Source organism: Gymnoscopelus microlampas (assembly GCF_963454915.1).
Source record: "Gymnoscopelus microlampas genome assembly, chromosome: 5".
Lineage (NCBI taxonomy): Eukaryota > Metazoa > Chordata > Actinopteri > Myctophiformes > Myctophidae > Gymnoscopelus > Gymnoscopelus microlampas.
This window is the reverse complement of record NC_139942.1, coordinates 42,375,901-42,388,390: the sequence shown is the minus strand read 5'-3', so window position 1 is coordinate 42,388,390 and position 12,490 is coordinate 42,375,901. Positions and strand designations below refer to the sequence as shown.

Genomic DNA, 12,490 nt, shown 5'->3' with positions numbered 1-12,490 from the left:
GGACTGTCATTAGTCCTCCTCTCTGTCTCCATCTTACTCGCACACTAAGACCTCTCAGCTTAATCTGGCCTTAAGCTGGTGGAGATGCAGCAGCGAAGCACAGAGAAATCAGGATTGGATTCAGTGGAAACTCCCTTCTAATCCCCCTCTGTCCTCTCCGACTGTAAACACACACACAGTCTGCTCTCACCAGGGGTTCACTGACACTTCCTTCTCTCTCCGTTCCAACACACAATGTGCTTCACAACATAGGCTAAAGGAGCAGGGGACTGCTGCTCACCCATGGTTTCAATTCAGCTTTCTGACAGGCCTCGCCTTGGTAGCGGGGCACCGTGGATGGACCATGCCAAGCGTTAGGGTGATGAGACGGTGGGACTTAAGGCCCTCGTCTGCGATACGGGGGATCCGGCGCAACAGAGCCCAGATGTGGCGGGGTGTACGGGGACTGCTCCAGTCCTGCAGGCATGGTGAGGGTTACCAGGCACCGGCGGCATTCAATGACCATGACCATGACCGTGACAGAGAGGAACAACAAATGTGCCTGGAGGTAATGACATGCTACATCTTCATACGCATACATACCATCACCTCTGTTCTATTTTAGCACTGGTGTGCAAACCAATACTGTGAGGATAGTTGTTTTCCTTGAGGTTAAGTATGTTTGGGTAAACAGGCCCCTATACTTACAGTAGTATAGGGCTCTATACTAGGCCTCCCTTCTGTTTTCACTCTACACTGTTTCTGTTTCTACACTAAATATCTTCGCCAAAAATAGCAGGTCAACAAGCTCACAACAGATTGACGATTTTGCCAAATGTTCACCCCCAGAATAGGGACTGAAGTGGTTAAAAAGTATGTCAAAAGACTTATATATTTCAAATGCTAAATACCACAGAAATGAAATTACATAGGACTATCAGGGAACAGACTTTCATCAAGGCAATTGATTTTGAAAATCCAATTAATCATTTGTAGTATGGATGGAGTAACTATTTCGCTTCAATTTTCGGTTTGTTTGTTTGTTTTGTTTTATTTTTTTCTGATGGTGTCAGCTCATAATTAGTTAGATATACCGTAATGCTGTTTTCATAGTCTGCAGCCTGAGGGTCACACATATATTTAGGGATGCACTTCCTGTCTATACAGGATTTAGGATTAAGCAGATCTAAGATGTTGTGTCTATAAATAGTATGATATGAACTTGTGACCAATGAAAAGAAAGTTTGGGATACATCTAAAGAGCTGACACCAGATAGATGGCTGGCAACAATTCATATCTTGATAAAACCGTTCACGAGAAATATCTAGTTTGCTGTTTTGAATGAAATGGGTGGATAAGTGAGGATTTTTTATGACTTTCAGTATAAATTGGAAGCATGTTACTATTCACAGACAAGTTAGGGTAAAGTCATTTACATTGGTCATACAATGGAAAGTATCAGATTTTCAACTAAACAACTTGATGGTGTGTTGCGTTGTTTACTTGCAAATATGTTATATTCGATACTGTTGTACGACCATGTAATTGTCTAAGCATGTATCTGAGGAAAAGGGAGCTCATTTTGACTTGTGCAGCTGCCAGAATGGAGTGTGAAGATAATACAGCACACATCTTAGGTCATTGTTATGGAGACAACCTGTTGCTCTTACAGTACAAAGGCAAAGCATTCAAGTCTAGCGCTAGCTACTTAACCCTCAAGTTAGACCTTGTCTGTGGAATCGTGTTGCTAGGGAACTGAATTGGTCCAAGTTTAGTTTCTGTCAGCAACTGATGTTCACAAACACTGCAACAGAAAATATTTAGAAATGTAGCTGTCATGTGTGAAAAGGTCTATTTTCCCGAAGGTGCTACTATGACTTAATTGGAACGAAACCGTTCATATAGTATATGCAATGCAAACATTCACAAATGTAACATAATCTTTAACTGGATGAAGGAATGTAATTAACTTATAAATTGTTTCCCAGATGTTTCAATTTGTCAAAAAAAACTAAACTTTGATTTTGAATAGTAATGTCTGATTAAAATAATGATCTAGACAATTCTCAAATAATGTATAATAGGCATTTCCTTACATTGCCCTTTATATATAATCAATCCTCTATCTGTTCATCATTTAAAATACAGTGTTGAACTTGATTATGATGAATGTGTTTATAACCCCCAGTCAGCATATTTTGACAATGATTAAAGACTATTCCTGAATTCCGTGGTTGTTGGGAGCCGGATCAACTGACCCCCAATGAGTAATTGGTTTCTCACAACTTATCGATTGATGTAAATTTCATTTCCCCTCTCAGCATGAGATGGGCCCATGCAGCACTTCTACCAATATCATTGAGCCTTTAGTTATCACTGAACCCCTTGTTATGAAAGGCAGCTTACTGCAGTAACTTGCATTGAATCAATTTAAGATTTCTTGGGGTTGCTATTAAGAGGGGGAAAAACTGGTGGTATCAATACAGGTTATCATTTTATATGAGAAGTAACTCAAAGATTTAACCTGAAAGGCTGTTAATTTCAACAGAAAATGATCTTGTGCATTCCTAATCAATGGTGATGATAGGGACAATGCTATGGATGTATTTCTAGATTACAAAGAAGAACAGAATGGAGCTTGGATCTGAGGATTAGATTCTGAAATGTATAGAGAATGTTCATTGATTCAGATGTAGTGATGGATATCTGTCGAAATTCAACACAAGGACAACAACAACTATTTCTGAAAAAGAACAACAACAACAACACATATATATATAAAAATAAAACCTCAATAACATTTTTTACTTTTGCTAAGAATATACTTCAGTCCCGGCTCCCAGTCACCAGCTTTTTGGTCTTGAAAAAAAAAGTCAATCAAAGGTTCATTTCCCCAAGCATTACCGCAAACTTGCATGATTGTGCCATTCTTACATCATACATCAAAGAATGGCTTGATAGAAGCCATTCTCAGTGGTATTTCAAGTATGTCTATTAAGTCGCAGTGACCAAATCCAAATTCAATCTGTCTCAATGATACGCTGTGAAACAACATTTGTTTTGCTGAACAGGACCTCGTTTTTGGTTAAAATTGCATTGTTTGTCCTCAGGTCACTGGGAAAAATGTGTTTTGTTTTGTTCATCGTTTTGGCTTTTTACAAGCTTTTTGCTTTTTTTAAAGCCTTTTGCCAGTAAATTCTGCATTATGTTTTATTTTTGTAAACACACTCCTCCGCTCGGCAGCCTTCTCTTTTTGTACAAAAGACTCTGGGGTCAGTCACCTAACTGCTGCAGCAGAATGCATCATTTCCGTTGAGGTGTGTGTGTGTGTGTGTGTGTGTGTGTGTGTGTGTGTGTGTGTGTGTGTGTGTGTGTGTGTGTGGGTGGGTGGGTGTGTGTGTGTGTGTGTGTGTGTGTGTGTGTGTGTTGGGGGGGGGGGGGGGGGGGGGGTGGTCGGGCGGGGGGGTGGGCGTGCATGTGTGAGAGAGAAAGTGCGTGAGAAAGAGAGAGAGAGGAAATCAATCTGGCCGTGTTGATTGTGGGACTACATTGTACAATGTACAGAGGAAGGTGTTACATGAAGTGATATGAAGAGTCACATGTCCTTGTCTCTAATGAGTGGTTGTTTAGGACAGTGGTGCACAAACTGCAGAATCGTGAATAGTATCATCTGAGAAATTGCAAGAGGGACAGAGCTGTATTTTGTCCATGATAATTTATCTCTGATAAATGGATCTGGGTAGTAGCCTATATAGATTCACAGAAGTCTACATACAGTTAATTTCAGTCATCACTTGGTCCTTTATCGTCAATGTCAGGTCTGTGACCAAAAACCGTGTCTCTTATTCAATTTCTAAATCCCTAAGATTTGAAAGCCACATTAACAAACTGTTTCATATATGTTTATATCATCTCAGGAATACATCCAGGATCAGATGAATTTCAAGTTTTAGTTTTAAAGACACCAAAATCCTTTAATTTTTCACACCTTGAATATTGCACTGATGTTTTATATATCTTCAGTAAACAAAAACCTCTCAATAGGCTCATAAATGTACAGACCACTGCTGCCAGGCATTCAGCTAGGAGAAGAAAATACATCTCAGTGCATTATAAATAGTGTATTATTATTATTATTATTTGTATGTGGCATCTAGTTAAAGTTCATTGTATAGATTCTGGGATGCATGTATACACAGCAATGCCATTTTTGCAAGAATGACAATGTGACTGATATAATGACCAAAAAAAAAAAAACAGAAGAGGGGAATTAGTAAAAACAGTAAGATTTTTGTTAAAAATAAAAGCAGAATAATAGTTCAAGAAGTCTGATACTGGATCTGGTAAGGCTGTCACCCTTTACTGAAATGATAATCAATGAAAAGTGAATTTGGATTAACAAGATTATAATAATAAGCCACAGCATGCTGAAGGAGAAATCCTGTTCAGAATGTCATAATCAGAGTATTTCAATGTATCTTCTTCAATATATTTGTTTAATACTGTATCTAGGTGTTATTCAATTGAGTACATACTGCCATCTAGTGGCGATATGTTATAAGATGTATATGCCCATTGGGACAAATAGTTTGGTTCAGGTACAAAATACATTATGTGTGTGTGTGTGTGTGTGTGTGTGTGTGTGTGTGTGTGTGTGTGTGTGTGTGTGTGTGTGTGTGTGTGTGTGTGTGTGTGTGTGTGTGTGTGTGTGTGTGTGTGTGTGTGTGTGCGTGCGTGCGTGCGTGCGTGCGTGCGTGCGTGCGTGCGTATATATGTATATATATATATATATATAATATATAGCCAGTACAAAAGCATACTACCAGAAACAATGCCCTTGTTAGAACCTGGATAATAATTGAGTACATACTGCCATCTAGTGGCAGTATGTACTAACTAACCCAAAATGAAGAGAAGTCAGATCTCACATTGCTGGATATTTTAAAAACACCTGAAATACATTCGCAGAGGAACTACTAAAAGGAGTAATAGTTGTACCCTATAACAACACCAGCAGATGGCAGTATTGTATTATTCCGCGTCACTGCTGCATCTGAATGGTAGGGCAGGCTGCATAGATGAGTTGCTGCGGACAGAAATATGTAATGCAACAGACCTCTTCACAATGTTTATGGATTAACTTCAGGATGTTGGTCAATGAATATGAGAGCGAATCACATTGGAAAACGTCAGTGAGTAACACTGTAGCCTACGTCGCTGGATACATAGGTTATTTAACGGGGCGAAATAAGAAAGAAAATCTGTTTCAGAACCTCGGATAGCGACATTGCTTCAGTTTATTTGACTGGGGCGGCGCGCCTGTCATACAGTTTCAGCTTGTTTCGTAGCTAGCCTACATGAAATAGGCTGCTATACCAATAGGACTTAAGTGGTGAGGCATAGTCAATAACATTAAAACATGTCATGTCATTTTTTTAGATTCGTTTTAAATTCTAGGGGCTTTAATGATGAAGAAGAGATATAGATGTTACTAGTTACATTTTACCCTTTTCTCATTTAGGGGCCCCTCATTTTTTGAGAACCCCGTTCTCAAAGTGCGGTCCGGGGACCCCCGGAGGTCCATGAGGAGGTTCAAGGGGGTCCCCAGCCAGATTAGTTAATATAGCATCAAATGCAGTTTAACCACTCAGCTAACTAACAAATGGTGAGCTTGTAGATCTGCTTTTTTTTATCTTGAAGAAATTCAAAACATAAAAAAAAAATTAAAAAAAATGGTGAGCTTGTAGATCTGCTTTTTTATCTTTTAAAAAAAAATAAACTTTTTTGGATGTTTTAAAAACATTTTAACCACAGAAATCTTGTATGGGGAGCAAGACGCTGAACCCCTAATTGCTCCCGATGAGCAGGTTGGTGCCATGGTTTCCTCCACCATCGGTGTATGACTGTGTGTGTGAATGGCTGGGTGAATGTAATGCACAATCTATGTAAAGCGCTTTGGATAGAAAACGCTATATAAATGTACCATTTACCATGGTAATAATGGTCCGTGTCTACCGTGTTCATGCAGTGCTTCTCAACCTATGGGTCGGGACCCCCAGAGGGGTCCACATGATGGGGGGGGGGGGGGGGGGGAGTATAGCCTAATCAACAACGGGTCAAACATTGGCCAAATTGTCAAATAATATAAGAAACAATATAAACAATTTGAAAATAGCCAATCTAAGAGTTTGTAGATCTGCTATTTTCACAATATTTATATGTGGAACCGAAAATGTAATGCCCTAAAATTTCAAGTGCTTATCAGGGTGGGGGGATCCCCAGTTCAAATATGATTATTTTAAGGGGTCCCCAGTTCAAGTATAATTATTTTGGGGGGTCCCCAGCTCAAATACGATTATTTTGAGCCGGGTCACGGCCTGAAAAGGTTGAGAACCACTAGTGACTGCACACAGAGCTTTATTAATGTAATTCCAGTAGGCTACTACACACTTGCAGAGAGGAGGAGACGCATGCGTACTGACACGAAGCAGCCGGTCGGGGGAGGAAAAAAAAAATCCGTATGATTGTTGCGAACGGATGTAATCAAGGCAAAGAATTACCTCTCTCTGGGCATACATGGTGAAATTGTAAGTATTTGTGGCCAAATTGATGTACGCGTGCAACGGGCTATAGTTGGTGATCAGAGCGCATGGGGCTGTTAATTAATAATGAATCCTAGGTGTTTTATATAAAACGGCGTGTTTCACTATAGTGTGTTGCCATCCATCCATCCAGTTACATCCAGTGGTCTTTTTAACAGACCCAGGCTGTCTTTTTGTCTGTGGTCGGTTGGTTGTCCTGGGTGATGATGAAGCTGTGGGTCTTCTTCCATTGATGTGATGCTGTAACGGTTTTGTCGTTGTTACACTGTCTGCACATGGACACTGGTCAGTTCCCAAGCAAGCCTCATACATACTGTACATGTGCTATTGTTGTTGTTATTTTTTTAAATTCTAAGCTTTAATGAGAACTGTAGTTCATTTGCTGATCTAATTTTATCCTCTGAATGGATGGATGGATGGATGGATACCACCACCACCCCCCCACCCCCATTTCAGCTTCATCATCAGCTGTTGAGGCAAAGCTAATGCAATTGTGTCAGCTTTGAAGTATAGCCATACCCGACACCTATTAAACGCGTAAAGTATATGCCAGATTTGGCCACACGCACAAATCTGTTCATTAGCCCAACATGCACGGAGTATTTCGATAAACTGTTATGCGGATCCATTTTAGAAATGGACAAATGGTTTTGTATCCGCTGCGATGGAACGATGCTGCGGTTATATTCGCCAAGCTGCGCCTTCAAGAAGTCCCCCTCCCATCCCATGATGTTGCCTCTATATACCAAATCTTCTTACATGTATTAAGCACAGTTTCTTCTTATGCCATGTAGTAGCTTAATAATAAGGCAGTTGAAAGCAATATAGCTTTGTTACATAAATAATCTGATAGAATTGGCTGATGTTTGGTGTTCACACTGCCAGTGATGACACATCTATTACAATCAGAGTAGGAGGACTGGAAGTCTTTCTATGTGCACTGCTGCCATATAGGCCTACAACCTACATGGGAATTCTGTTGATAAAGACTAAGCATTGGCAGTTATTATTATTGCCAGTATAGCCCAATCAACCATCAACGTGGCAATATAGACTATATGGCAGGACAGAATGTGGCAAGTTGGCAAATCATGATTGAAAAGCATTAAGAGAAGAGGTTTTGTGTGTGTGTGTGTGGGGGGGGGGGGGGGGGGGGTAATTGTGTGTTTGCGTTTATGTAATATTGCCCATTGTAATTCTATTGTAAATTCTAAATAGATTCTATATATTCTTTGACACATCATGCACCTAGGACTTGTGGTAATGCATTGGCATTCACAAATAGGACATTTATGGGGTTGGGGGCTACAGAAGGTTATATGACCATGGCCTGACCTCCTAATTTCTTTTGCCTCTGTCTCTATGCTATGAAATGTGCTTCGATGCTCATTGCTCACACATAGTTGAACAATAAAAAAAAAATGCTTAGATTCCTCCAGCATTCCATTACAATATGACCCTTGGGCATGCATGCCAACACATGCCCTGTGCCAAGGAACCTCAACAAGCCATTACTTCCTCTGTGTGTGTGTGTGTGTGTGTGTGTGTGTGTGTGTGTGTGTGTGTGTGTGTGTGTGTGTGTGTGTGTGTGTGTGTGTGTGTGTGTGTGTGTGTGTGTGTGTGTGCATGTGTGCGTGCGTGCGTGTGTGTGTGTGTGCGCGCGAGAGCGCGTGTGCGTTTGTGTAAGTGAGCAAATGAGATGGATGTCAGTAAGAGAAATTGAACAAATTACTGTACGTTAATACAAGTGGTCACTCATCCAAAGCGTCAGGATTAACCACTTAAACCCCAGCATCCATATTGTGGGGAAAGCTTTTGCAGAAAATAGCAGATTGACAAGCTCACAATCGGCTCACAGAAAACAGAAAATACACTAGTACACTATAGAGCCCTGAGGGACTCCGCTCAACCGCATGGGGTTTAAGTGGATAAACATTTGATGCTGTTTTAACAAGGATCCTTCCCAGGATTCTTGAGCATCTACGAGAATGACCTGGACAGTGTTGTTCAGATAGCTTAATATGTTGTATATCATTCCTGATATTGTTGTATTTGAGAAAATATGCAGTTATTTCCCCCATAATCTAGTACACTAGTTTGCAGTGTTTTCTGATATTATTGACTGTCATACATTTCCCACTTAGAAATTAATGATGATTTTTCTGTCATGGTTTCATTTAGAACTATGTCTTATGATTAAACATTGGGAGCTTAATTGTGGATTAGGGTTAGTTTCTTCCTTTAGCAGTTATATTTTTATCCTGAACCTGAACCCATTTGGGTTGGTGTTACACACGGTAACCAGAAGACTCGCCCCAAAACACGCTCGCCCCCATTCTTTCCGCGGACCAGCGGTTCTTGTATTCTTGTATTGAAGATAAGGTTAGAAATAAGTTTAGGTTTAGGCATAGTTTACTGAGGTTATGTTTAGGAATACCAGGTGAAGATTTGGCCTGGGGCGACTGTGTTTTGGGGCGAGCATTTTGGTATTCGTACACACCGGTTCACCTTTTTGTCATAATGTAGAATCAACCTGGTGCTGGTAATATATGGACAACATCATGCCATTAGGTCTGTCTTCAGTGTCTGAACAGGGCTGACATTTTACTTTACATGACGATTAATTGTCACATGTAATTGCGATTTAACAATTTAATTGTGTTTTTGGCATTGGACATTGGAACATAAGTACAAATGTCTGTTTGGCTTTTAGGCTTGGTAAAGAAAAATTGCACAGGGCAGATAATGACAAACGGCTTGATTATATAAAGAAATGACTGACATATTTAATAATTTTAGACTTGCTTTAGATTATGCTATTTCTGCTATTTTCTGAAAATGCTTGAAAAAATATGAACATTTTCCAACGTGGAAAACGGTTATGACGATTATGCAAAAACAGAATTGCGGATTTTGTCAAATAGTTGCGATCAGACAATTATGTAATAATTGTGACAGGCAGGCCTATATGTCTCAATGTGCTTCCTTCTACTGTGTCTGCAGCCCATGGGATCAGAGCGGATGGCGATGCGAAAGAGGCAGATGTCGGTGCAGCAGGAGTCGACAGCGGGAGGCACTGCACCGGCCCTGCAGGGCCAGCCGGGCCAGGCCGGTCCACGGGGCTCAAACACATGCTGCTTCTGCTGGTGCTGCTGCTGTAGCTGCTCTTGGTAAGGTCTTCTCTTTCCCAAAGCCTGGGTTATATATACATTGCTGTACATTGGTGTCAAATGCTGAAAATTGCCAAACTACCAAAGCTCACATACGCGCTGCGATGTGACTATAGGGTTGGGATCCGGAACCGGAGGAATCGGAGGAACCGGATCCAACATTGAAGAATCGGTTCCATCACATTTGGAACCGTTTTTTATCACACTGTCAGAGCAGGCATGTGGACTTCTCGTCTGCTATACAGTTACAATACCAGTGGTTCTCAAACTTTTAAATTTCAAGGACCACCATAACTCTGAGAGTGTACAAATGGATCCAAATGGACTCTGGAGGGTCCATTTGGTTCCATTTGTACACTCTCAGAGTTACAGACCTGTTAGGGTCCATTTGGAACCCCCCTATAGGAATCGTTAAAGTCAACCGCTACGGAATCGGACCGTTAAGAGGGAATCGTTAAGGAGCTGGAATCGTTAAAATCCTAAAGGATCCCAGCCCTAGATGTGGCGCGTTGTGTGAGCTTATAGATCTGCTATTGTTGTTAAGCATGATCCAGAACTGCATGGCCCACTGTGTTCAGTCTGGCTGACATTGCCGCAGGCTGAGCCAAGTCTGTATATAGGCCCCACCACCAAACTAGTGTCCTTGCATTGTGCGTCTGAGACATGGAATGGAGTTTCTCATCTCAGCTACTCATTAATCTGCTCTTTGCACAGCTTACTTCACCATCCTGTGCAAGGCCTTCAGTTATTAGAAATTCACCGTACTTCATTATGCACATGTTCAAAGACATTAAAGGGAGAGTTCACCCCCAAAATGACTTTTTTTCAATCGATTAGTCACCCCATGGAGACTTGAATTCATGGATGTTTTTCAGTTTTTGTCGCATTCCCATCAAATTATTGGTTTAGGAATGAAAAAACAAACAAAAAAACATATCCATGAATTCAAGTCTCCATGAGGTGACTAATCAATAGAAAAGGTCATTTTGAGGGTCTCTTTAACACTCTTTTCCAGGGGCATTCTGGTGGCTCGGACTGGTTGTGGTGTCCAGAACCTTATAAGCACAGACAGAAACTGTAGCATCATAGGTTCAGGTCTGGCCCTGTGTTACATGGTCATAGTTTTACATCTCTTATCCTCAAGGGGGGCTCATGGCTGTGGAATATTTAGTTTTCTGGCTCTATAACGTGTCGTGTCTACGTCATTTTCATCATTAGGAATGAAGACAGGGAAGAAAGGAATCGAAAGGCCTCTTACGATGTCAAAGAAGGGACCACAGACTGTGAGGACAGGTCGGTCTCAAAGGGCTTCACTGCACAAAGTCATGATTTCATATAGAGCTGTCGTGATCATGAAATGTTATTTGACAATTAATTGTCTATGTTTTTGGCGTTGAACATTGGAACATATAAATTAAAATCACATTTCTGTTTGGCTTTTAGGCTTTGTAAACAAAAAATGCACAGGGCAGACATGACAAATAAGAAATGACACATTTAATAACTTTATACTTTCAAAAATAAAAATACTAAAAGTGCAAATAGCTGATCAGATCTGCTATTTCCATTCTTGTCTTCGGAGATGTATGAAAAGATTTCATCATGGAAACGATTGTGATTTTGACGACTATGAAAATAATTGCGATGATCTCAAATCAATCAATGTTATAACTGTGACAAGCCTAACTTCATATACAAAAATGAAAAGAAAAAAAAGAAAAACAACTAAAGCTAAAATCACAGACTTCCCTGCTGTCTCTCTCTAGTCCTCAGCCCACGTTGGAGGAGGTGCGCTTGTGGGGTCAGTCGTTTGACAAGCTGATGTGCTGCCCGGTGGGGAGGGCCTCCTTCCGGCAATTCCTTCGCACGGAGTTCAGCGAGGAGAACATGCTCTTCTGGTTGGCCTGCGACGAGTTCACTAAAGACACCAACAAGGGTGCGGTCGAGGAGAAGGCCCGGATCATCTACGAAGACTACATCTCCATCCTCTCTCCGAAAGAGGTCTGGTTATAGCTCCCCCTTTCAAAACCTTCCTACAGTATATGTCCGTGGTTCTCAAAGTGGGGTCTGGCAATTTAACCAGTTTAACCCTATTAATACTTCAGCTGTCTAAACTATTTTTGAAAAAGTGTGAAAAATCTTGAAATGTTTTTGACAAATTGGGAATAATCTTGGAAGCTTTTAACAACACAAATCTTAGCGGGGTCCCTGACTCAACATCTTTTCATGGGGGGTCCGCTACACATCGAAACAGTTGGCCGTATGATTTTTCAAGATTTGTCATGTAGATGCTGTCCTCTTTTGTCTTCTATTCCAGGTGAGTCTTGACTCCCGTGTGCGTGAGGTGATCAACAGGAACATGCAGGAGCCCACCTCTCACACGTTTGACGACGCCCAGCTGCAGATCTACACGTTAATGCAAAGAGACTCGTATCCTCGCTACATGAACTCCTCTGCCTACAAAAACCTGCTCAACAGCCTGTCAGAGCAGTCCCCTGAATCTTAGGGTGGTGAAGACCTGTGATCTTTTTAACTCTTGTTAACTCCCCGTCCCTCACATCCCCTCCCCTCACCCATTTCTTTAGATGTTCAGTGTACGATTACATGAACCGGGCCATTCCTCCTGGCCCGTCCTCCCAGGGATCTCAGCGCTATTGTGATCTGCACCTGACCGAAGACACTCAGGTCTCAGAAATCTCCCGAGGGCTTGACACTACAAGTACTGCTACAGATCAACA

General features: G+C 41.1%; 1 protein-coding gene across 2 annotated transcripts; it reads left to right on the top strand.

Annotated features, from left to right (window-relative positions):
• Window positions 1–523: 523 nt before the first annotated feature.
• Window positions 524–12,258, top strand: rgs20 (regulator of G protein signaling 20; the record flags this gene model as incomplete). Of its 2 annotated transcripts, none has more annotated exons than XM_084057647.1 (5): window positions 524–547; window positions 9,586–9,752; window positions 10,971–11,045; window positions 11,519–11,753; window positions 12,070–12,258. In XM_084057647.1, exons 1-5 carry the CDS (start codon window positions 536–538, stop codon window positions 12,256–12,258), a joined length of 678 nt encoding a protein of 225 aa, XP_083913773.1. In that variant the 5' UTR covers window positions 524–535. The 2 variants fall into 2 exon arrangements, with proteins under 2 accessions (XP_083913773.1, XP_083913772.1); XM_084057646.1 differs by lacking the exon at window positions 524–547 and adding an exon at window positions 6,520–6,567.
• Between the last annotated feature and the right edge of the window lie 232 nt (window positions 12,259–12,490).